The sequence below is a fragment of the Coturnix japonica genome, chromosome 21, assembly GCF_054131305.1.
Source record: "Coturnix japonica strain WE chromosome 21, WE-NBRP24, whole genome shotgun sequence".
Classification (NCBI taxonomy): Eukaryota; Metazoa; Chordata; class Aves; order Galliformes; family Phasianidae; genus Coturnix; species Coturnix japonica.
The window spans coordinates 9197896-9223581 of NC_140683.1; the positions used below are offsets into that span (position 1 = coordinate 9197896).

At 48.9% G+C, this 25686-nt stretch overlaps 2 protein-coding genes across 3 annotated transcripts in view; one reads left to right on the forward strand and one right to left on the reverse strand.

The window, feature by feature from the left end:
• Positions 1 to 21626, forward strand: part of ASTN2 (astrotactin 2) — a 231119-nt gene extending 209493 nt beyond the window's left edge. The window contains exons 21-23 of one of the 2 annotated variants that reach the window (XM_015878748.3): positions 7454 to 7554; positions 8719 to 8902; positions 14020 to 14920. In XM_015878748.3, the coding sequence (XP_015734234.2) occupies positions 7454 to 7554; positions 8719 to 8902; positions 14020 to 14257 (523 nt within the window). In that variant the 3' untranslated portion in view covers positions 14258 to 14920. Of the gene's footprint in view, positions 1 to 7453; positions 7555 to 8718; positions 8903 to 14019; positions 14921 to 21409 lie in introns of those variants that run through there. The other variant, XM_015878749.3, reaches the window with a different exon arrangement.
• Positions 21627 to 21810: 184 nt separating this feature from the next.
• The window catches only part of PAPPA (pappalysin 1), a 158757-nt gene continuing 154881 nt past the window's right edge, over positions 21811 to 25686 (reverse strand). Inside the window, exon 22 of the mRNA XM_015878745.3 lies at positions 21811 to 24840. Within this exon, the coding sequence (XP_015734231.2) occupies positions 24733 to 24840 (108 nt within the window). The 3' untranslated portion in view covers positions 21811 to 24732. The remainder of the gene's footprint in view (positions 24841 to 25686) is intronic.

Genomic DNA, 25686 nt, shown 5'->3' on the forward strand with positions numbered 1-25686 from the left:
CTGGGCTGGTTTCACTTGGTAAGTGAGAACATCGCTGCTCCTGTGCTTCCCTCCTGTTGATCATGCTGGCCATCATCCGAACTTTGCTTCTGAAATAGCACTCTTGGCATAGATCACAACCAGGGTGTGTTGTGGTTGTAGGGTGGTAGGGGCATCATGCACAGCAAGTCCCCTGGGCTGGGGCTGATAGAAACAGTGCTGGAGCCCTCAGCTGGGCTAATGAGCAGGATGGAGGAGCAGGGTGTCAGCTCAGAACAGCTTCTGGAAGCTGCAATCCTTGCTCCTGCAGCAAAAAGCAGGAGAGGAGGCCTGTGGGAGGGATGATGCCTCTGAGCACTCACTGACCCAGCTCATTGCATGCTCCCTCCCCGGAGCGAGGTGGCTTTGTGCTGTGGGAGCAGGGTCTGGCTGCTCAGAGGCCATCTGGGGGTAGCAGAGCTCGCTCTCAGGGCCGTTCGGCCATATAGCCACCATTTCAATAAAGAAATGATTAAAAGGGGGTGGGGGTGTAGAAAAACCCAAAACATCTGTTTTACTTCAAATCGGTTAAGATTCCTTTGCTCGCAAGGAATGTGTAAATCACGCCGGGCTGGGAGATGTACATAACCCTGCCTGAAAGCTCCCTTGCACTTCAAACGAATTCTAACGTACTTACTGGGATTTTGTTTTTATTATTTGTTTTGCTCCCCCACCACCACTGGGGCTGTGAGAACCATGTCTAGCAAGGACCTGGACCTGGCCAGCATCCTTCTGCTGGGTGTGCATTGGGGACAGAGCAGTGCAGGGTACAGCCTCCCCTTGCTTGGATCTGCCTTGAGTTTTGTGAGCAGAGGCATCCCCCACCTCCCAGCCCCATTGTGTGCCTTTATTGTTGGCAGGCTTGGCTTTGTTTGATGCCGAGGGCAGGCGATGCTGGGGGACAAACCCAGAGGAGATGTGTTGTGCTGGCAGGGAGCACGCGGCCTCCCCGTGCCGACCAGCGGCAGTCGGTGCGACCCATTGCCTTTCTTCTCGGGCTCTCAACCAGGAGGCCCTATTGTGGTGGCTTATATAAGAACAGAGAGCCATCAGCTCGTTTGACATAGACCACCCACCACTCCTCAGATGACACTGGCTTTTGAAGTCGCTACCAGTCAGGGCTGGATTTCAACCAGCGGACCAGATGGAAGCCAAGCCCCCAGGAGGATGAGAACAAGCCCCACCAAGGGGAACTCCTGGGGTAGCGAGCTGTGGAGTGTCTGGTTCTTGTTTAGAAGGACTGTGAGGTTGGGAGGGGAAATGTTTCCCAATTTGCCAAGGGTCACCACCTCCCTCTCCCCCCCATCTCCCCAGGGCTGGCCATGGCCAAGCTTTGCAGAGCATTTGTAGGTTAAGTGGCTGGGATGGTGAGCTGTGAACATTTCCATTGTGGAGCTCGTCACAGGGGTCCAGGGCCTCTCTTCTTTCTCCTTTCTCCCTGGCACAATAGGAGGAAGAGTTTGATTTATTCCCCCTCTTCTTCTGAGCAGCCTTGTCATGTCCTGAGCTGCAGCCCTGATGGGAGGAGGAGGGCTGTGCTCCTAGCACAACCCAAGGCACAGGAACCCAAAGCAGTGTCCCTCTGGAGGCCCACCAGGTGTGCAGGACTCATGTGCTAATGCTTTCAGATGAGCTGAAAGGTGCCCAGCTGCAGGTCTGTGTGTAGAAACAGAGCAAAGCCTCAGAGTGATGGCTGATCTGCAAATGTGTAACACTCATGTAGCCTGGGCAGGAGGCTGTGGGGTGCCCAGGGCTTTATGTGGCATCTCAGGGTGAGTCCCAGCAGAACAGGGACCTGACATTTGGCAGATGAATGCAAGCTGCTATTGCTTTTTGAGAGACAGAAGCACCAGTGTCTATCAGAGGACACTGAGATTCCCCTCCTGGGTGAGCTGGGGCTGTCTGTGACCTTGCCAGGTAGGAGGGGGGCACCTCACCGAAGCTGTGGGACTAGCAGTGGAGTTGTGAAGATCCTGGCCAGTTCTTGTTGTATTGCCTCTGTGAGCACATCTGTTAATCCTCATCTCTACAGCCAGCAGGACAAAAGCAAGGACACAACTGCCAAGAAATCCAGGTCCCCAACACTCCCTCTATGATGATAGTTGCCCAGTGGTCCTGCTTTTTCTGTTGTCATCTCATCCACAGTGTTTGCAGGCTGTCCCCTGAGGGTCTTTTGTGCAGCTTCACTGTAATATAAGACCAAGTCTACTTGGTCTTTAGTGTAAGCATGGGGACAAAAGCCCCAAGGTCGTGACACTGCGTAAATGTTATTTCATGTCAGGGCTGCTGCTTTGGGCGTACTGTCTTGCTCCAGTGCCAGGGAGCTGTTCTCTCATCCACATTTCATCCCCACCAGCAGCTTTATCCAGCACAGCAGCACTTCCCTCTGTGTGACTTGCTTTGCCCTGCCTCCCTCTGTGGTGTAAAGCCCCAGAGCATGAGCCAGCCACCTGCTGGCAGTATCTGATGGTTGCTGCTTTGTGTGCATCCAAAAAGCACCTGCCACCTGAAGCACATGGTGCTGGGATATCTAATTCCCTTCATCTGACAACTGTGCTCTGGGAGGCATTGGAGGAAGGATACAGCAAGGATCAGCCAATGCCTTGTGAAGCTTTGCTATAACCCCAAGCTGGGGTGTGAGCCCCCCTCACCAATGGGCACCACAAACAGGTACAGTGTGAGCTCACAGTATTTTCATATTTGGAGCCAGCAATGGACAGGGAAACGCATTCCTTCTATGCAGTCTCTCATTTCTCCATGTCTGCTGGCTTTAGGATGAGTGGTAACGGCCTTAAGTTGTGCTGGGGAAGGTTCAGGTTGGGTATTAGGTAAGACTTCTATCCTCAGAAGAGTGGTAATGCACTGCAATGGGTCTTCCCAGGAGTGATGGGGTCACCACCCCTGGAGGTGTTCTGGGACCATGGAGATGTGGCACTGAGGGATGTTGGCAGTGGATGTGGTGGAGTGAGTTGGGGTTGCACTTGGTGGTTTTTGCTCTTCTCCAGCCTCTGTAACTCCATGATTCTGTTTGCTTTGGAGTGATGTTGCTCTCATTTACCTTTCTAAGTTCTCTCTAGTCGCTGAGTTGACAATGGACTGAAATACATTCCTTTTCATGAGGAAGCCATAGGATTAGTTTTCAGCTGGAACGTGAAATGTGAAGCACTGGCAAGAGCACGTTGTGGCTGCATCACTTTGGAGAGGCTGAGCCTTGTCCTGTCCCTCATTTATGTAATACAGCTGGGTTTTTGCACAGCCACAGTGCATGTGTACAGCCAACACTTGGGCACTTTGCATGGGTGTTTGGCAGATGCTGGGGTGTTTATTGGACCCTTTTCCCTGCAGCTCATGGTGGTTGAGCATCTCATGGAGCTGCACAGGACAGCAGAAATGTCTGTGTTATCTCCTTAGGATGGGAAGAAATCCACCACCAAGCCCAGGAAGGTCAGCACAGAAGTCCTTATCTCCCTTCCCACAAATAAGGATCACGAATAAAGCACTCAAACATCGTCAGCATCATGAGATGGAGTTTAAAGACCTTATGAGCCAGCGTTGTTGTCTGTAAATAAATAACACGTTCTGGGCTTTCATTCTCAGCCTTGCGGTTTTGGGCCTTTAGAATTCAGTATTTTGTGCTTTTTTTTTTTGCTTTTTTTTTTTTTTTTTTTTTCCTTCCTCTGCATTGAGAAAAGCAAGAAACATATTGTTCTTTTTTTTTTTTTTTTTTTTTTGTTCTTTTTTTTTTTCTCTCTCTCTTTCTCAATGCAATTGACAATCTTGACAATCTTCCACAATCACTGGATTCCAGGAACTGAAGCTTTAACCCCCCCCCTCCCCCAAGAACTATCTCAAACCCAGTGATAAAATCCCTCCTTTAGCCAACTTTGGGTGGGGTATCTACAAAGAAGGTGTTGCTGACATTTCACGAGGGCACATGTTAATTGTTTCCTATCTCTCTCTAAGAGTTCCTTCTGGTCACAGTAGGTTTCAGTGTAGTAGTAAACATTAAAGCAGGATTATTTTATAGGACTTATGCTTTATTTCTCTGCAGCGGTGGCTGCATTTCCAGGCATGGAGGGCTGCTCTCTGCCAAAAGCATATGCGCTTCCACTGGTGAAATTACTGTACAATGTATTTACACGTCCATGTATGATTGTGCTGAGGGTACTGGTGGAAAGGAGGGAGCACTGCAGGGAATGCTTATTGCTCCACAAACCAACCTCTGAGGTATGGGGGGATGCAGTGCTGTCTTATGGCATTTCGGCCTGGAATTCTTGCAAGTATGGAGCCAGCTCCTTTGGTTTCCTGGCTTTGCTGTCCCATTGGATATCCTTGGGTAGAACACTCAGAACCGCCTGTTTGTCTTGGTTTTCCTTACAGGCTCCCCAAGGGCTCCATTGGCACTGTTGGGAGCAGCTCCGTTGCTGTCAGAGAGCCCAAATGCTGTGTACATTTGGCCCCCACCTTCCCCACAGTTGCCATGGGTGGCCCCTGGACAGTGAGCAGAAGCCACAGATCTCTGTGCTTTCTTATCAATTTCCACAAATAAAAGGGAAAAATAACCAGCACGCGATGTAGGGCTATTAAAAACTGCTCTGAGAGAATTCAGCCACAGAGAGGCTGAGTGGTCAAGGAGGTGGGAAACCATTATCTCCGACTTCTACAATCCGCCCCTGTTGCTGTGGCTCTCCTGGTTGAGTTGCTTCACCCCATACACATCTGTCTGCCATCGCTAAAGCAGAGCTGTCAGTACAGCAGTGCTTCAAGTCAATCTTTTCAATGTTAATGGCAAAGCCCTTTGAGATCAATCAGATGCTGAGTGGAAATGGAGAAGAGCAGAGGGTGCCCAGCAGCTCTACTTGAGAGTAAATCAGAATCATTTGAATTGGAAGGACCTCAAAGACCATGAAGTCCATCTCCCTGCACTGAACAGTCAGGTGCTCAGAGCCCCCTACAGCCTGACCTGCAGGGGTGGGACACCACCACATCAGGGCAGCCTGTGAGCCACTGTCTCACCCCTAAAAGGAATGGAGCACAAAACCATTCTTCTAGGAACACTGAGAGGACTGGTTTCACATGACTCAAAGCATTCTCTTCTGACCGGGTCAAAAATCACTTTGCTTCTGATGATTTCCCATTTAAGCATTTCTTTTTCATTATTATTATTTTATATATTTTTTTTCACTCTCACCTGATGAATTGACAGCTCTGTGTGTGGATCAGTTTGTTTTAACCCAGCCTGGACCATCGTGGATACTGTTGGCAGCCAATGACTTTACTCTGTTGATGATGGCAGAGGGCAGAAGCACAGCCCAAAGGGGTCCTACCCCCCAGCACACAGGGGATGCACTGTGGCCACAGCCAGGCAGGCAGCAACATCCCTCCTGCCCTGCAGCTGGTGGAATAGGTGATGCAGGCACTAATATTACCATTGTTTTCATCAAAATCTGCTGTTTTCAAGGGAAGCACCCTGGTACTTATTGCCTCGCAGATAATGGAGCCTTCTTGATGAAGCCAGCGTCGACAGAGCAGAGGTTTCACATTAGATGTGCTCACCCATTCACAAAGGAAAACACAACCAGCACAGCTAAGCCAGTGAGCCAGGATGAGGACAGAGGTCAGCTTGCAGCAGAAATCCACCTTCTGAGCCCCCCGAGAGCTTACCACATTCACAGTAGTTCTGGGGAGACTGTATCACACTCCGTGACTCCTGAAAGGAAGTTGTGGTGAGATGGGGTCGAGCTCTGCACCCAGTAATGCAATAGGACGAGAGGCAATAGCCTCACATTGCATCAAGAGGGGTTCAGGTCATGTTTCTCCTCTCATGGAGTGATGCAGTCACTGTCCATGGAGCTGTTCCTTAACCTTGAAGATGTGGCACTGATGGCTGTGCTAGGATGGGGTTGGACTTAGTGATCTTCAGTCTTCTCCAACCTTAATGGCTGCATTCTTCTAAGAGCATTGCCTCCTGATGGGTGCCGGGATGGGCTGCAGGACTCCTGGGGTGCCCTTCTTGACACTGCATGCCCCAATTACTGCTGCTTTATGGACCCAGAGAGAGCAATCTGTGCTGCCAAGCTGCCCACAGGAGACTCCTTGCTCAGTAGGATGAGTAGAGACAGCAGCTCTGCAGAGCCCAGCAGTCACACTCCTGACCTGAATTCGAATTCCCCTATTGCTCTGCTGCTGTCCCTTAATTATAGCGGGAGAACAGCCTGTGTGTGGTACTTGTGAAGTTGCACAGCACGGACATCCTTCCTGAGATGCTCCCACTCTGAGCAACACTCCCTGTAAAAGAAGGAAAATGATGTCATGCCTAAGAATAAAATAGCAACTCCTTGGGCAAGCACAGCGTCTGCATATCTCCTGCCTGCCCCAGCTTTGTCCCTTTGCACAAGTGGGTTCCTTGGCAGTCTGCTGGCATCCTTTCAGTCAGCAAATATTGTTACAGAGCTAATGCTAATTGCTCAGAGAGAGCATGTCCTGTGCTGGGAATTGCTACTGTGCAGACATCAGCTCTTATCAGCTGCTGGTGGGATGCGGGAGCAGCACAGGGATTGGAAGCAAGGAGCAGGCAGGCATCCCTGCTGTCCCTGATAAGGATGCTAACAGTTAGGGCCACTCCTTAAATAACAGGTGCCTCAGGGTCTCACTCCCCTTTTAACTTACAGCTGCAAGGCTGTGTTATTTCAGGGACCCATGTGCCCAACTCCTACTTTGTGTCAAAAGCAGCTTTAGTTTCCATACCTGGCTCAGACTGGGTAAATACAAACCAATCCTTCCTAGGAGAGTGGATGAAGATCACTGCCCCTGCTGCAGAGAAGCATTCCCATTTTGGAGCTTTGAAACTGAGCACAGCTCTGAGCTCAGCATTGCAGGACATCCCAAGCAGCCTCAGCCTGTTTATTCAATACTCCATCCAGCACAAAAGCTGTATTTTACTGTCAGATGCTCTCCATTAGCTTCAAGTGTGAAATTATCATTCCCACCCTTTTAACCAGCCCCACCCTGGTGAGGAAATGATCTAGAAAACAACCTCAGGGGCCTTTTGCAGGATGTGTGCGAGCTGTCGCTTGTCAGCACAGACCCTACTTAGGGCAGAAATACTGCAGGGAGGTGCAAGCACTGCAGTGTTGCTGCACTGCTTGGGTGCATGGCACCTCACACAGAGGTGTAAGCATCCTTCCGCAGCTCATGGAGCTGCATGCAGTCCATACTTGGTGCATGGGGATGCTGTTTCCTGCCCCCATGGCTCCTCTTGCTGTTTGTTTTCTTGTTCGCAGTTGGAAACATCTCGCATCCCCTTCAGAAGCCAGAAGTAACTGATGGGAGCCAGGACCACATTTTTCACTTCTCATGAAGTCAGCTCCTGTAATAACCCAGTGGTATCAGACTGAGAGATAAAGACATTTTTCTTTCACTTTCTGCCTTCCAGGTTCACACTGTATGCAGTGGACACACGAGGGAGACACTCAGAACTGAGCACGGTCACCCTGAGGACAGCCTGCCCACTGGTAGATGACAGCAAGGCAGAAGGTCAGTCTTCAGGCACCTCATTTCCCAATACAGAAGTCATTTCCTGTTAATTTTGCTTTTCCTGTATCCACTGCACACTTGCAACTCACTCCAGTCTCCTCTTCCAGTGCACAAGCTCCTGTAAACAAGCCCTGGGCATAGGAACATGGGGCTGAAATGGATAGCAAAAAGCAGACATCTTGTAGTGGAGGCTCTGTGGTTCTGCGCAGCTCAGTGCCATCATTTCTATTCCCTTGCATGACCCTGTGGTCCTGCCAGTAAACATCCTATGGAAGAGGGCAATTGCTGCCTGCAAAAAAAGGGGCAGCCCTGGCTGGGGCCCAGCTCTGAGTCTTCAGTGGGACATCAGTGGCAGCTCTGTTGGTTCTGAAGCTGAGACACCAACCACATTCATAGTTCCACTCTCCAGCTTTGAAACCAGTCAGTCCAATTCCTTCTCTTCTTCCCAAAGCATTTTGCTGCTTTCAAGTTCCAAAAGATTTGTCAAAGACAAAAAGGCCTGCTGCCTATTCCTTTCCTTCCTACTTTGGGAAACAAACAAAAGAAAGATTTGATTAATGCTTTGTTTAGTGTTATTGATAAGCACCTCCAAAAAAACAAAACAACAGAAAAAACAAGAGCAAATGAGAGGCTTCCAAGAAAAGGAAAGAAATGGAGGTTTGTGCATTTTTCATTTCTGAAAAGGTATTCATTCCTACAGCAGAAAATGCACCTTCTTGTTCAATAAATCAAGCTGCACTTGCAGCCATCCCAGCATCTCCCACCCAGGGCTCTCTGCTTGCCCTTTTTCCCTGCTGTGATGCTATAATGGGGTGGAAAGTACCATGATAATAGCAGGGTGGCAAACTCTTTAGCTGCAGCAAATGAGGGTGAGCCCAAATGAAAGAAAAATAAAATGAAAGAAAAGAGCTGCTTACCTTGAGAAGGCTTCAGGAAGGCAAGGACCTCCAGACAAAGATACCCTCACTTCCACTGCCAGCCCTTAAATGAGGTCTCAGAAGGGCCTGGCTCCACCCTTCCACTCATTCAGGTGCATTGTGTACACCTGAGCTCCCCTGGGTTGGCCCTCCCTTCCCACCAGGTGCTCCATCACTGCTTCAGGCTGTTACTTAGCATTTCAACTACACCTGTGCTCATTAAATCCTGTCCTCTGCTCCCTTTCAGAGATAGCTGACAAAATCTACAACCTCTACAATGGCTACACCAGTGGGAAAGAGCAGCAGACAGCTTACAACACACTGATGGAGGTCTCTGCTTCCATGCTGTTCCGTGTCCAACACCATTACAATTCCCACTATGAGAAGTTTGGAGACTTTGTCTGGCGCAGTGAGGACGAACTGGGGCCCAGGTACCCACCCTTATCCTGCATCCTCCTAGCCCTGTTGCCTCCTCACAGCTGAGAGAAGGCCTCTCCTGTTATTTGCCATCCAGTTGAGCAGACCCTGCTTGGTCATTCATAAACACCTGTGGGACATCAGGGATGTGGGTGGAAAACAAATCTGAGCTGGGTGGTACTGCAAAGTACTGGGAACATCATGGGGAGACCAGAGGGTCTTAATAAGGTACAGGTCCTTAATCAGGACCAGAGAGGAACAACAACTGAGGAAAAAAAAAAAGAAAAAAAAAAAGGCTAAAATGCTTCTAGGTGGTGGTTTATATGGACTTTCCCTTCTAGTGATTTCTCTCCCTATTGGACCTGACACATCTTTATCCTCTCTGTGGCATATGATTGCTGTACACACTGTAAATATTTCCAAAGTTCCCTTTTCCACCTTCACTCTCCCATAACAGTGACTGAAGTCACTGATGTGGGCGCTATGAAGGTTGTTCTTAATTTCATTGCTGTGATACCCCCAGTGCTATGCAAGGATACCACAGGTGCACAGTGCCTCATCTGTTACCTATGTACAGCCTTATGCTAGACGTAGCCCTTGGTAAACACTCAGCAAGAAGTGTTTGGAAATAGTCATAGCTCTATGGACAAGTTAAGATGTCTTACAGAATTCACGTAGCCTTGAAGCTTTTGTAGACACTGCTCTTGAATCATCCTCGTCTAACTTTGGATGGGGCCCTGAGCAGCCTGATCTGGTGCTGAATTTAGTGGTTGGCAACCGCTAGGAACTAGATCCCTTCCAACACAAGCCATTCTATGATTCTTTGTTGTTCTTTGACAAACTGGAGCGGGGAGGGATGGAGGAGTGGGGTTGGGCTGTCCATGAATAACTGGAAAAGAATTTCCTTCTTGCTCCTCAACTCCGGTCTGCTTGTTGGACACGAGTGAGGATCTGTCCATAATACCAGGATGACGGCACTTCAGAACAGCTTCTCCTCTCCCAGACATAAATCCAGGCTGGCCTGGTGCTTGCCCTCCCACAGAAACGACCTTGGTCATAATTTCTTTGATTGCTCATTAGCGCCTGACGCGGAGCCACTCTTCCTTCCCACTGCTTTCCTCCTTCTCTGATGACACTGCAGACTTGTTTGTCCTTTCCAACTGCTCCTCTCTTTGTGAGCCCCTGGGGTCCATCAGCCTCTTCTTGCACTCTTCTTACTCTTCTTACTTCCCTTGTCACTTGAGATCCAACTTATTGCATGTTATCCATGTTTGCTACCCTGATACCTACACTGCGTCGCCAGATTTGCAAGGTGACATTTAAATTGCCTGCATTGTTGCACTCCGTACCAAGCTACATCTGGAGCCAGTGGTCAATTCGGCTGCTGTCTGCCTTCCTCACCAGGCAGATGATCCCTTGCAGAGCTCATGTGCCCCCACTCTGTACTTGAGCAGTGTTTGACCTGCAGCCAAGGGGAAATGCAGCAGCAGTCGATGCCAGACTGTGACAAGAGGAGAGCTCTGCATCCCGCCCAGCATTGCCGGGAGCTGGGACAGAAGCAGAGGCACTGACGTGGGGAGGATTTGCCAAGGGAGGCCATCTCGTAACGCGATTTTAATTGACGGGCTGTTCTCCTTCCCAGAGGAACATTCATTTTCATACCTTGAAATGTTTATCAGATGAGCCTCAGATTCGCAGTAAATGTTCGCTCATAAAACTGAGCGACAAGAGGGAAGTTGATTGCCTCCGTGTAATAAATACATCACACTGGAGTCCTCGTGAGCCCAGTTTCCATGAAAGCCACAGGTTACTGCAAACAGCTGCTCGCGAGAAGACACGCTGACAGCCAGATGTCCCAACCAGACGGTTTACATTAAGGAGACATTAAAAACTTAGCTCATAGGTGGCCCTAAACCAGGACTTTCTGTGGTCAGCAGCATCTTGGCACCTGGCTTGCTTCATCCTGCTCGTCTCCTTCAGCAACAACAACCCCTTTCCTGCTCCCCCCATTCCTCTTACAAACACCAAGTGAGTCTCGCAGAGTTGATTTGTTCCAACAAAACACAGGAATCTGTCTAAAGCAGTGAAGGTTTAATGCTACTGTGCGCTCAGACCTTTGGATCAGTGCAGCAAGAGCGCTTCCTGACATGGCAACGGGGAGACTTCTTTATTATTTTCTCATACTGTATTTTTGGACTATCCTTGTGACCACTGCAAACAAAGCCTGGCTTTTAGGAGGAGGCGGAAGAAAGAATTAGGTTAAAATCTTCCTTCTGTACCCCTGCCTGTGGCTACCAGGAATAGCAAGGTCAGGATGTGGGGCTCACAGCTCTCTTTCCCTCAGGCAGGTCCCCAGGCAGCAGCCGGGATGGCCACATGAGATCAGTGCATCCCCAGAGCAGCTGCCTTTCAGGGGAATGCAATGTACCGATGGGAGGCTGTGATAAGAGGCCATCGAGTCCCGGACTCATTATCCTCTCAGATGAGGGTCTGACAGACCTGGGTCAGTTCTCAGTAGAGTGGAAAAATCTGAATTTATGACAAAATTGTCCCATATGGGAACAGTGCAGACAGGCAGCCACCTTCTCCTGCAGCAGACAGAGGAAGCTTGTCCTCTCTCTCACTTGGCACCTTTCTTGGCAGCCCCCTTTCCCCCTCCTACCCCTCTCCCCACACCAAGAGGGGAGCAGCCGTCCAGAGCTGTCTCTATTTGAATCCCTCTCTCCAACATTTATGATGTGGGTGATGAACTCCCAAATTCATCACTCAAGAACCGGTCCCTGGGGACACTCAGAGTGGGGACGCCCTGCAGTGGAGCTGGGCTAAAGGGGGGAGCAAAAAGGGGCTGTTCCATCCCTTGGAGGGCTGAGAGCTGGGAGTTGGCCGTGAAAATGACCCCCGCCTCGCTCCCCTGCTGTCCTCTCTTGATTCCTGCCCTTTAATAAGGCAATAAATTATTGTTTCTGGCAGGGATGAGGTTGGTCAGCATTTAGGAAGATTTCATTTCCAGTATTTGAAAAGGTGGTCGTTCTGACCCGACAGCCATCCACAGGGAGCACTTGGGTAATACCCAGGGCTTGATTTATGGTGTTAAATTGGCAGCCCAAGAGCTGCTCCCATAATTTATTACCCAGCCTTCACCAGAAAGCTTCTCTCCCTTTCTCACCCCTGCCCTCACCCGCTCTGTCTCTCTTGCTCCTTATTTTTTTTTAAGAGGGAACAGCTGACAGCCAAAAGCTAAATCTAACATTTACACATGACTTCATTACCCCACTAAAATAAGTGACTCAGTCTCAAAGCGGTGAAACCCATCAAAATTAGGGCTTTGGTACCAGAAACCAAAAGTAAGGAGCACGATTCCCTCCCTCCCATCACCTGGACCATGGTGCTGTGCTTTCTCAGCATCCTTGTAGAGTCAGCTCATCGTGTGCTGCATCCCCTTTCCTGGGGCTGATTGCACTGAGCACGACTGCAGATGCTGCAGATGTGGAGACCACCGACCCAAGAAGCATTGCCTGCAGATAATGAGAGACCAGCAGGTCTGTGTGGTTCAGCCCTGGGCTTCTTGCTGCTCTTTGCTGAGCTGTAGGTTTAGATGTTCCTGCTCCTTGCAGGGGAGTTGGATCAGATAACCTTTGAAGGTTCCTTCTGACTCAAAGCATTCTGTGATTCACACATGGGAGTGTTTGCCTTGCCAAGAGACCTGTATTGTCTATCAGGAAAAGAAGGCAACCTGGTCATTTTTAGCAAAATCTGAGTTATCTTGGGGTGGTGAACTGGGGGGTCAGTGGAGCTGTCAGGAGGTGCCGATGTGCCCTTGTGCCTCATCTGCCCTTCTTCCCCACCTCCCATAATGGGTGCTGCTGGTGCTGCTCCTTGTTGGGAGCTCACAGCCCAGGCTGCAACGCTGCTCAGCTCCCATAATCAAGTAATCCCCATGTTTATGCCTCGCTGACTGACAGCGCTGCCTCTGACATATCATTATCGGGAATTTACATTCCTCCAGGAACTGTGAAATCCCCTAACCCCAAATCCAGAGCTTTCCTGTGGCACCAGAGGGAGAGGAAATAATCTGTGATCTTGAGACTTTCAGACCACTGAAGTAAACCCTCTTCCCCTCCCTTTGTTTGATTTAGCACTTTGCAGACTCCCACAGGGGGATTCTTGGTTTCTAACGGGTTTATTTTGTTTTGTCTTAATGTGTTGTGCTTTTTCTCCTCGCTCTTCTAGTGTCAGTCCTTTCGGGCCATTTGCCTCCTGGAGCCTTGGGGAAACAGAGCGGGGAGGGCAGTGTTTGTGGGCTGGCCAAGCTGTGGGGCATGTTGATCTCTGGTGACCACCTGGCACTGTTCTCAGAGCACCTGAGCTGCTCTGCTGCTCAGACCTGAGGTCCCTCCAGCCCCATGCATGGATGTGCTATGAGCTTTGACTCAAAAAGAGCTGCTCTCCACCTGAAATGGGCAAGGCAATGTCTCAGGCCATGGGCCTCATCCATTGAACCTAATGAGTTTCAAGAAGGCCAGATGTGGGCTGTTGTGCTTGAGTTAGTGTAATCCCAGGTGTAAGTACAGAGTGAGAGAACGCATTGAGAGCAGCCCCGTGGAGGATTTGGTGGAGAAAAGCTGGGCATGAGCCAGCCATGAAGATACTCGGAGGTTGGAGCACCTCTGCTATGCAGACAGGCTGAGAGCTGGTGGTGTGTAGCCTGGAGAAGGCTCTGGTCAGACCTCATTGCAGCCTTCTTAAAGGGAGCTTATAAGCAGGAGGGAGAGTGACTTTTTACACGGGCAGATAACGATGGGACAAAGGAGGAAACAGCTTAAGACTAGAAGAAAGGAGATTCAGGTCAGATGTGAGTGGGACATTCTTTACCCAGAGGTCAGCGAGGCACTGCTGCCTAGAGATGTGCTAGTGCCCATCCCTGGAGGTGCCCAAGGCCATGGATGGAGCCCCAAGTAGCCTGAGCTGGGGGGGCTGCCAGCCCACAGCAGTGGGGCCAGGGGGATTATAAGGCCCCTTTCAACCCAATCATTCTGTGGTTCTGTGATTCTTGCCATGAGACAGAAACAGTGATGGAAGCCAGGTGTGCCCTGGGGACTCCTCTGCCTCTATCTCTGGTTCTTCCCTCCAGGAAGGCACACCTGATCCTACGGAGGTTGGAGAAAGTCAGCAGTCACTGCTCAACACTGCTCCGCAGCGCCTACATCCAGAGCCGTACTGAGACCATGCCCTACCTGTTCTGCCGCAGTGAGGAGGTCCGGCCTCCTGGCATGGTGTGGTACAGCATCCTAAAGGACACCAAAGTCACGTGTGAGGAGAAGATGGTCTCCATGCTGCGCAACACCTACGGGGAGTCCAAGGGGCGGTGAGAAGGACGGTGCTGGCCTGGAGCTGAGGGAGGCTGAGGGACTCCGAGGAGTCGAGGACTCGTGATGTGCTGAGTGCTGCTGGGGTTTGGGGACGGGAGGTGTTCAAAGGGGTGAAAGGGGACAGCGAGGCCAAGCAGGACTTTCTCACATCGATGGCAGAGAAACACGAAATCTGTGAGTTGGACTTTTAGTTTCCTTTCCTTCCGTTTTTTATTTTTTTCCAGAGGAAAAAAAACAAAACAAAAAACACAACAAAAAAAGACCTACAACCAACCAACCAAAACCCAACACCTGACCTGACGCAGCATAAAAGTCTCTCCTTTTTAATCTTTTCTTACTGAATTTCCTGGACTGCCCACTCTGAAACCCTTGGAGGAGGTGAAACCCACTGGAGGCCAGAGCCTGAGCAGGGAAACTGCTGGGCCTGGGGATCCCCTGCCCACCTGGAGCTGTGGGGCCGGGGATTTGGTGCCGTGTTGGCCAAGGACACCAGGAGCATCCCAGCTGTGAGCGCGTGGCCCAGAGGTGGATGCCAGGCAGGTGCCAGGATGTTGTGGACACGCTGGGGGTTTTTATACCACTCCGAGGTGGCAGAATGGCTCCGTGCCTTCGTTCGCAAGGCTCCCGGCAGCTCATTCTGTGCATTAAAGGTTCATATTAAGTTCATCTTCATGCTTCCTTTGGTGTTTCTTCCTGATGCTGTCTCGCCGTCGCTTCAGCTGAGAGGAGAGGACATCCCCAATGGCCAACACCAATGACCAGAGACTGGTGCTCACCCTGAGAGCAGGCACTGGGAGAGGAGGGGAAAGTGCAGCCTCTGTGTAGGGTCCTGACCCTGCCCAGCACCCATCCCAGCCCCTCTGGGAGCTTCAGATGTGTGGGAAAGCCCAAGAAGGAAGCCAGGGGCTAAAAAGACATGGAGAATCTGGTTTCTTTTACTGTCAGATGTGGGTTAGGCTGGCCCGGGATCTGTGTGGGTAATGGATTTTTCAGTCTGGTCGCCAAACCAATAAGTGCAGGAGGGTGAGAGGAAAAAAAAGAACAACACAAATCAGAGCAGCCCAAAGCTATTGCTTTTTCTTTCTTAAAGCAAAACAACAAACCTGGAGGGGGGGCTGGAGGGGGAAAAGGAAACAACTGTGGGCTGAATGAATCAGTTCAGTCAGCCCAAAGCAAATAGTTCTGTTTGTTGTTGTTTATTTTTTTTTTCCAGGTTATTTAACCCTTTAAAGAAAAAGAAAAGCAGGAGGTGAGGTTCAAAATGGCCATTTTGAAAGCAAACAAAGTGCAGGATTTGATGTGGAGGAAGGTCAGCCAGAGTCTTATGTTTCTTGAGATAAGTCTCTATACTTATTCTTACCTGTTCTCCTGCTTTGGGTAACTGTGACTGTGTCTCCCACATTGCTCTCATCGTCCCCTTTTTCCTTTGGTCCTTTCGTTTCATTTGGATACTGCAGGTTGGGAAGCCCTCCAGCACCTGGTCAGCATCCTGCTGGAGCTCATGGGAGAGTCTTTGGAGCCAGAGCAGCACAGTGTTGTTTGTGGGGATGGAGGGGGCAGCTTCATCTTGCTGCATCCCAATGCACACTTTGCATTTCCTTGCCTGGGTCTGATGAGCCCTGGTGCAGCTCGGTGCATTCCTGCACCTAAGTGTAACCGTTGGCCTCATCCAGAGTCGGTCCCAAATCTTGTACCTCTGGAAGTGGGCAGCTCTGCTCTGAGAGGAGATATGGCAGCATTATGTACTCAGCTTGGCTATTGTGTGAAGCAAAACAAAGTGAAAACCCTCGGACTGCAAACATGCAGGTGTCCCAGCCTGATGGACCTGAATGGCACTGCTGGCATTTTCTGCAATGCCAATGACATGACAGATGGGGATATTGTGGTTACAAGACTAATGCTATTATGGGATGTCATGAGTGCAGCGCTGTAGGAACTGGGAATGGAGTCCATGCACCAAAGCCCACTCACATCCTTGATAATACTGGTAGAGGAAAGGGGGGAACACAGCATGTGGATGTGCTGGTGCAGAGTGGCAGAGTACATATGGCAACCGTTCAGCTGTCGAGGAGCACACTGAGCTCCCATCTCAGCGCCAGCCCCAGGCAGACTGTGGCTGCGGATGCTGCCCGGCATGGCTGACCCAAGCCAAACAAACCCGAGGAATTCGTCGAGGTTACACATCCTTGGGCTCACAGCTGAAAGGTTCTGTGTTTTCTAGCTGGAAACTTTGGAGAATGTAACCCTCAGGCTTTCAGGATAAACAGCTGCAGTCACAGCCAGGCAGTGCTGGCCCATGAGCTTGTGATCCACTGTGTGCGTGCCTGCATGCAGGGTGCACTGCAGCCATCCCCCTGGGTGCATTGAAGGGAAGGAGCAGCACAAGGGGCTTCCTCTGCAGGCATTGCTCACCCAGCGCCCTGCATGTGCTCACACTGCAGTTACACCCATCCTCACCTGCCCTGTTTTTTGATCTTTTTTTCTCTTTTTTTTTGTTAAGAACACCTGCAGGCTAAACAAGGGCATGTGGACAGCAGCTGAGATGGGAAGCTTGTATGCTTCTTAAAAAGAAATAATGAATGTACAACTGGGGGGCAGGGGATAGCTTCCATAGAACTATACATACATCTGCTGGTGGCCACAGCCCTATCACCCACTTTTTGAGCAGTGCCTTCAGCCCTGTCAGTGCAGGTATTGATGTATGTTTTTCCTCTCCCCTACTCTTTAGTGATTGATTTCCAGACAGACACATGAACTGGACATAGAAATGGTGGTTTTGGCCGCATGCAGCAATTGATTGTGCTCGTGTGGTTGTTCACATGTGAGGACTGGAGATGAGCATCACTCAGGGGCTGCAGCACAGGAGCCGCCTCCATAAGTTGCTCCTGTCTTAAAGCCTGTATTAATGCTTAATAGATCCTTCAATGCGCAGCTAATTGATTTATGTATTGCTATAGACACAAGCCATTTAATACTCCGTTTATAGGCCTTTTTAGCTACAGTGTTTTCTATTGACAGGGCTGTCCAGCGTGCTTATACTCCATTAATAATGCACTGGCCACTGACAAGGATGGTGTAGAAGCACCATGCGCTGTCACGCTCTCTCCCCACTCAATATATTGCAGTGGATTTTGACAGCTGAAATGCAAAACATCTTTTTTACTGACTCACTTATGTCAGTGTGAAAAAAATTAATTTATTGCTGCCCTTCAGTTTATTGCCCCCAAGCGCCCCATAGACTGCAGTGTGGAATTCATCTGTTGTTCAGTCCCCAGCCTCCTCACACACAGCAGTATTGCTGCCACGCTTCTAAAAGTGGGCAAAGTGTTGCTTTTTTAGTAGTGCACATGGATCAGGATGGCAAACAGAGCTGTCTGCCATTGTAGTCCAATGGCAACAAAAGCAAAAGAACCTGCAAGTGGTACAGCACAGCCGGCATTAAGGCTCCTGCCCACATGCTCCATGTCCTCTCCAGCCTCCCTATCCTGCCTGGTCTTCCCTGGGGAGTTAAATCATTGATGAAGCTGAGAGTTAACTGGGTTAACAACGACCCTCTTCAGGATCAGGGAGTCAATAACTGTCAGGGCTGAATGGCACCTATCCTGACAGCGTGCACAAGCCCAGTTTGGGGACATCGATGCTGAATCAATTCACATTGTAAATGCTGGGTCGATACACATTTCCCAGCTACAGCAGCACAGACGTCCCTCCTCTGACTGCTGCAGCAGCTCCGAGCTGGGAGGTGGGCTGGGGTCTGCACCACAGGTTCCTGCTGTGGGGTGGGCATGGATCTGAGCCCCGTCTGCTGAGCAAAATGATGTTAATGGGACACAGAGCCTCATTCCGCAGTGCCCACAGGGTTCTGCATCTGGCACGCTCAGCCTCGGGGTGCACACACAGCTTTCAGCCTTCCTCCCCGCATAGGTCATACCCGTCATAGCAAGTTCCTGTTGGGACTCATCTGCTGGATGACAGAGCTGTGTGGCTGATAGAGAAGGTAAGGAGCAGAGGGCAGGGGCAGAGCACTGAGTTCTTTGATGTGCTGGATGGCAAACAGATCACAGCTGAGCTGCAGAACCAGACCCATTGGGAGGGAACAACACCACACCCCAGGGGGGTTCTACCAACCCACCCCTGCCACCTTCACCAGAACACTGTAAGTGCCACAGACCCTGCCTGACACCAAGGCACAGGAGCACATGGGCAGGACAGCACATACAGCTGTGCATCCAGATGTTAACTCCTCCCCACCACCACCACCACACACACACACACACCCCCAGTGATGCTTGGGGTCACTGAAAGCAAAGACGTGGCAAAAGCAAACAGTCCAGTTCAGAACTCTTTAATACAAGCTTATATCGTTTTGTGTTTCTGATTCTCTGTTCTCCCAGCATCTGGGGACATTAACCCTCATATGTGTGTGAGCATGTGTATGAAGATATATACAAAATCACACAGTTAAATATTTAAGCATACAAGGTATTATATATTTATATAATATAGAACTTTAGGGTATAGGAATCAACAATGGCAAAATATTTCTGATGAATCTGACAAAAACTTATTGGAGTGAAACATGACCTGTTCCTGAAAGAGCAGAGGAAGTCGGTGTTTATTAAAAGGAAGAGAAAAACCTGCATAAAGAAATTCTGTGAAAATGAGAAAAAAAAACCAAACAAACCCAAAACCTCGTGAACCAAAAAAAAAAAAGAAAAGAAAGAAAAACTGTTCAAAACTGTATTGAAAAAAAAAAATAAATTAGATGAACAACTGTGTAAATATAAATTAAAAAAAGATGACAATCTTAATAAATAAGCTTTACTATTTACATCTTTATATATTGCTTGGAGACTTAAATTAGATCCGTTAAAAACAAACGAACGCAAAACGAAACCCAAACTCGGAGCAGCAAACGTACAGGCGTGAGGTACAGAATTAAGGGTTGAACTGTATTTTGCTTGTTTCTTTTTTTTTTTTTTATCTTTTTTTTTTTTTATACAGTAGACCAGTAGAATCCTTGTGAAAGTAGATCCTCAGCACTTCATTGGAGTATTGGTTGGCGTCGCTTCCAAAAGGTGCCAAGAAAGATTCCATAATAATAATAATAATAATAATAACCGTAATAACCATAATAATTATAACAATAATAAAAAGATACAATATGATACATAAATATGGAAGAGCGGTTGGTAATATGAATACATTTTTTTTTCTCTAGACGAGATCACAGTTTTATTTGTAAATATTACACTGATATATATATATAATATTACACATATAATATTATATATATATCATATATATATTTATATATATATATTTATATATATAGTACGGCTCAATCCTGCTCCCAGTGAAGTCAACAACGACAACAACAACAACAACAAAAACCCCCGTTGACTTGGTGGAAGCAAAATTCAGCCTATCATCTGCAGACAGGTACGTAATTACAGAGGCCGTACAATGCAAATTCCACAATGGTTCCAATTCCCTCTTTAATTGCTGGTGAAATGTTTCATTAAAGCCCTGGTTCTTCGCACTCAGAAGATGGAAACTGGTGGCTGAATTGTGGCCTCGCCAAACGAGTGAAATAAACACGAAAGACCAACCCAAGCCAGAATGGGAACCAAAGACAAATTGGACTCAATTAGCTCTGCATCTCGACCTAACAGGACTAACAACACCGAGTAGCACCAAGATCCTCGTCTGTCATGTGAAGCCAACGCAAGTTCTTGGTTCTGGCCTCAGAAGAAGCGATGATGATTCTTAATGAATCTTGGATGTGTAGATCAGGTGAAAAGGGGAAAAAATCCACTTGCAAAAACTAAAACTGAAACAAAACCTTAGGCCCTACTTTGCTCCTGTTGACACAACCAGTGGCTTTGAACATTGGTTGTTCCCCAGGTGACAGGAACAGCCCAACACAAAGTCCTCAGATTGCCCAAATCAGCCATAGCTCCAAGAAAATACATCTTGGGCCACCTGGGCCTGCTGGAGCCTTGGTCACCAGAGCCTCGGTCATGCTCCCATTGATCTCAGTGGTCAGCAACCTCCAGTGGCAAAAGAACTGGTCCCTGGCCTTCAGGGTGCACAACACACAAGGCCAGCTGCCCACACATGGGAGATGGCCACAGCTGGAGGATGGGGTGGCATGGAACAAAGGTGAAGGATATCACCTTCATTGCACCACTGAGACTTACATGGGACCACTGAGATCGCGACCGTGAAGGTACAGAGAGCGCTGTGTAAGCTGGGCAGAGGGTCTCCTCCCAGTGACACAAACACACCCACCGAGTGTCACTGAGGCATCATGGATTGAGCAGGGGAGGTCAGGACGAGGCCATAGAGGTGGTGATTTCCATGGCATCCAAAAAAATTCAACAGGCAAATCTCCAGCTCTGAATCACCCTTGGGCAGCCCAGCCTCGCCTGACCTCACCGCAACACCTCCTGTTTTCCATATTGGCCTCGAGTGGGAATGATGGGGCAGGAGTGCAGGAAGGGGACATCAGCACATCACTCCCTGCCAATGGGATCACCTGTCTCCTCCCACTCATTCCCAACCTCTTGCAACTCTTCGGGATTCAGACTGTGCAGTGCTTCTGAGTGCAGTAATTAGAGCACAGTGAAATACTGGTTACATGGGTATGTACAGTTGGATAATGTAAAAACAAGCACAAATTCTTTAAAAAAACCCAAACAAACAAAAAAAAAAATCTGGAAAAAACAAAATAATAAACACCCCCCTCCCCCCAGACAACAATATAGCAGGGGAAAAAATACCTTAGCCTTAGTTCCTGGACTTATCACAAAGCACGAGGAAAACAAAACCAGACAATGTTATAAAACCTCACAGTACTTCTAGGGAAATCTACACTTAAGTATCTAGCTCTACTCAGCTGGCACAATCAGTGTTTTCCTTTCAAACACACAAAAATAGGCTTCGCTCTTCTTGGATTTGGATTATGCGGGTTTTTCTTTTCTCCTATTTTTGTTATTTATTTTTTTCCCCACTTGGATCCTTTGTAGCAAGAAACTTTTGTTGGCTATTGGCTTTCTTTTTCTCTCTCTCTTTTTTTTTTTTCCTTCTATTTTTTTTTTCCTTTTTTTTTTCTTTTTTTTTTTTTTTCTTTTTTTTTCTTAAACACAGGTAAAACCCAGAACAAACCGACAGTTACAACCAAGTGAAACCGAAACCGGAAGGGAGGTAGCTGGAACCCGACTCCAAGAGTCCTCTGGTACCATCCTCCATTCTCAGCCTGGGAGGGGACAGCAGGAGATGCAAGAAAAGCGGGATGACACCAGCTCAGCTCAATCTGCGAGAGGGTGGGGAGGGAGCGGGGTAGCAGCTGATAGGAGTTTCCCACCCCATCCCTCACCGTTCACTGCTTTCTGCTCCTGCTTGCCCTCCTGCTGGCCATAGAGATCACTGGTGGCCCTTTGGGTGCAGCCCTGGATCACAGACTGTGACAGAGATGCCTTTGGCACCGATGTGACCTGGACTTCATAAGCAGCTAAATTTCATCAGCATGAGCACCTTCTCCTATTCCCCCAGTTTTCTTGTTTGGTTTTGCCCTGTGTCACCCTCTCATCTCCCACTGGATGTCCATCATGAAGGCTTGTCCCCCAGGACTCTACCAGGCAATCGAGGCCCATGCAGTGGGTAGATGCTGTAAGGCCATCCAGCTGCATCCACACCCCAGGGGTACCCTCTCCTTGTTCCCCTTAATGCAATCTGATCCCATTGAAAAATTAAGATGTAGCGTTCTTAACATGAGTTAATGTGACTCAGAGCAGCACCTCTGCTTGCGGTACTCTCAGCCCCACTGGAGGAGATGGACAGTGCCAAAAACAGGGGTAAAAAACAATAAATCAAATAGCAGCATGGAAAGCCTCCTTGTGGGGAAGGGACCTGGTTGTCCCCAGATTGCTGCGAGCAGAGGCTGGCCCTGGTTGGAAAGAGTCACTCATAAGGTCCTGAGCCCACAACAGCAGGTGACAATAACGCTAACACAGACCTGTCTCCCTTGGGCAATTCCTAGGTGGGAAAAGCAGATGGAAAATCTCCTCCATTCTGAACTGCAGAACTGATAAAGGAGTTCTGCAAACTGGTCTGCCATCAGGATGCACGTAGGGCCTGAAGTGGGATCTCCTGCAAGGGTGAAATCGGGGTGGTGTGGATGGGAGAGTTCCTGCCAAGACGCCTCAGGTGATGATGTGCTGACAGCCTGAAAGGGTTTAGATGTGCTGTGCTCCTCCGATGGGCTGGATGGCACATGAAGCAACTACCAGCAGAAAGGAGGAGGGTGAACGACTGAGAAGGAAGCAACCTTCTCCCAATTACTTATTTCCATTGTTAAATAGGTGGCAAGAAGCACAAGTGAAAGTTTGCTCAAGACCCATTTTTGCTAATGCTCTCTACACTGGCAGCCATTCAGCTTTGCTCCATAGAAGCCCTGATCCCACTGGATCACACTTTCCCCATAGCCCTGCACAGTGGGTACCAAGCCATCTGTATGGCTCCCATGGCCAGGCCCTCTCCAGGAGCTTCCCAACAGACAGCTCCTCACCTTCTTATGCTCATCTGCTCTCCAGGCCTCCAGATTTTAGGTTATGAGACTATTCTCTGGGTTATACCCATAGAAATGACCCCAACAATGGGTGAGAAGAGCCTGGCTCTTAGCACCTAACAGCTGTCAATTTCCATTTCTAGTTTTCCTACCTATCTTTACATCCATCTCCATGAGCTAAATGATTCCCCTTTTCTTCCTTGCTGTAGTGCCTGAATATTCAAAAAAGCAAGAGAAGGAAAATATCTTTCCTACCTGTCTTCTCCCAGTAGGTTGTATAAAGCAGAAGAGTCCCCAGGAACAAGAAGAATTAACATTTGGGAAGATGCTCTTTCAGATGTGTGCTCCTTGCAGCAGGAACCCAAAGCAGCAGGAGACAAGCCCAGGCCACACTGAAGACATCTCCAGGCTCTACGTGGGATGGTTTTAACAGCAGCAACAGCACTAAGATGCATTGGACATCTCAGTGACTCAATGTGATTATGAACCCTACGATGAAATGAGCTCCCAGGAGTCTGGCACAACATGAGCCCCTCTGGGCTGAAACAGGAGGATGGAGCTATATGAAAGGGAATTATGAGGGCTGCTGCAGCTAATGCCCTTCCTGCTGTAAGATTACAAGCAGCTAAGCTCCTGGTCTTTCAAAGATGTCCGACCTACAGGCCTGAATGCTTAATACTGACAAATATGGCCAAAATTCTAATACTTTCTCCCCATATCACATACTTCCTCCTCTTCCCATCTCCTAGGAAAACAAGAGCACGAAGCAGTTGTCAAATATACACAGCCATAAGAGTGGGGTAAAGGAAGTTCAGAGAACCCCTTGGGTGGGTGGAGACCAAAAAGCAGATTCCTTTGGCTGGCTGGTGTCCTGTTTTCTTGCCCCAATGCTGAGGAAGAGACCAGAGGGTTTGAAAGGCAGGTTATAGGTAAGCTTTAAGGCAGACTGTTTGGTTGCATGGGGTTGTTTTCACCCTGTCCTGACACAGTAAGGAAACTAGTTGTATGGGACATAGCAGCAGCAGTAGCAGCAGCAGACATGCTCAAATGACAAGTGCGGGGGCGAGTTACCCTCTCTGCTCCTCAGAAGCAACCATCCACATTCCTCAATGCCAGTCCTGACTCCCCACTCCCTGGCTCCACAGCGGGATCACTTGCCCACCTCTGCAGAGAAACCTCCCAGCAGCCCTGAGGCTTCTGGCCAGGTGACAAGGGGGCTTTTTGTTTGCTTTTTGAGGGTAGGGGGGAGAAGGAGGAGCTGTACAGAAAGGTCACTGCAGTCTGCTGAGCTCTCTGGCTGGAAGTAGCGTTCTTGTGAGGAGCAGATGAGTCCCACGTCTCGAGCTGACTGGGCACCTGGCAAGTCACTTGCCAAGAGACACAGCCCTGCAGAGACCCCACCCCAGCATCAGTGCCCCGAGCATGAGATACCTTGGCATTCAGCATCAGAAAAGGCTCAGCCCGGAGTCCTCCAAGAGCACAGCCTCTTCCACGAATGGTCTGAGTTGTGAGTGCTGGAGAGGGGAAAGTGTTTTTGCGTTCATCATTATCTCTCTCACTCTTTCTCTCTTTCTCTACTTATTTCTATAAATATGTGTACATAAATAGCTTGTTTCTCGCCTTAAATCTAGATATGAACTGTTCAAATTAGGTGGGCATAACATGCTGTTTTGATACATGAAAGTCTTCTCGACTTGACTCTTGGTTGTTTCTTGTCATCACTATTTAAGATATAGTTAATACATAAACCCCTACTTTGAGTTCTCCTTGGACAAAAATTAAAGGCAGACTGGTTGAATTCTAAGGGTCTCTGGTGCAGAAATGCCATCCAGTTGAGCAGCTAAATGTTAAAAATGATACCAAAAGGGATGTGGTGTCTCTCTCCATTCCATGTCACTCGGCGTTACCCAAGACTGAAGCCACGGAGTTCTTTCTGATTGTGCTCTTGGGCGTTGGGGTCCCGGCAAGCACACTCTCCTTGTAGGTCACAGGACATAGGGAAGGGAGTAACCTGGGGAAGGAAACACAGGCACATGAAGGGGGGGGAACACACAGCACCGTGGAGAAAAAAAAAAGACCTCTGGAGTGATATCCTCAGAGATCAGCTGGAGTCTGCAGCTGCATTAATTCCTATAGTGATTCATTTCAGCGGCTTCAGATGAGCCACCTGTCCCTGCGAGAGGCTGTAAAAAGGATAAAGAAGAACCTGCTCAGCTCATGCAGTCTCTGGTCAGCAGATCCTCCCTTAACAGCTCAGGTCAGGCATGTGGACACAGCTGTCCAAGGAGAAACGTACTGCTAAAGCAACCTGGGGGTGTTTGGGGTAGTCACCTAAATGCTGGGACTGCATTACGCTGCCAGACTCTTCTAGAGGGCCATCCTTCCACCAGAGCCTGCAGACATCAAGAGATGGCACAGCTACCTAGCAGATCAGTGAAAGTGCAACTGGGTAAACAGACTTCTCCAAATACCTGCTGAGTTTAAGGGGAAAAGATGCAGCTAACGGGCACTGGGAAACAGCAAAGGAACACAAGTGAGTGGCTGCTACGTGCAGACAAAACCTGACCATGATCTCTGCAGAAGCGTGGGAAGGAGCTGAAACAAGACTGCAGTGCCTGGCTAGCAGACGTTGATTTTGGCATATTGCATCATCGCATTTACATAAAGAAAAGGGGGTGCCAAAGGAACAGTGTCTTCCTTGTCCTGAAGTGAATTCCCAAGAATTTCTCCCATCTGCACAGACTCAGGAATGACCTCATTCCCCTCCTTAACACTCCTTCCCAGACAGTGCCACAACCTGTTCGGTGCTCCCGATGTCTGCACTCCATGGCCTTGCTGCCACACGTTTGCTCTCTCT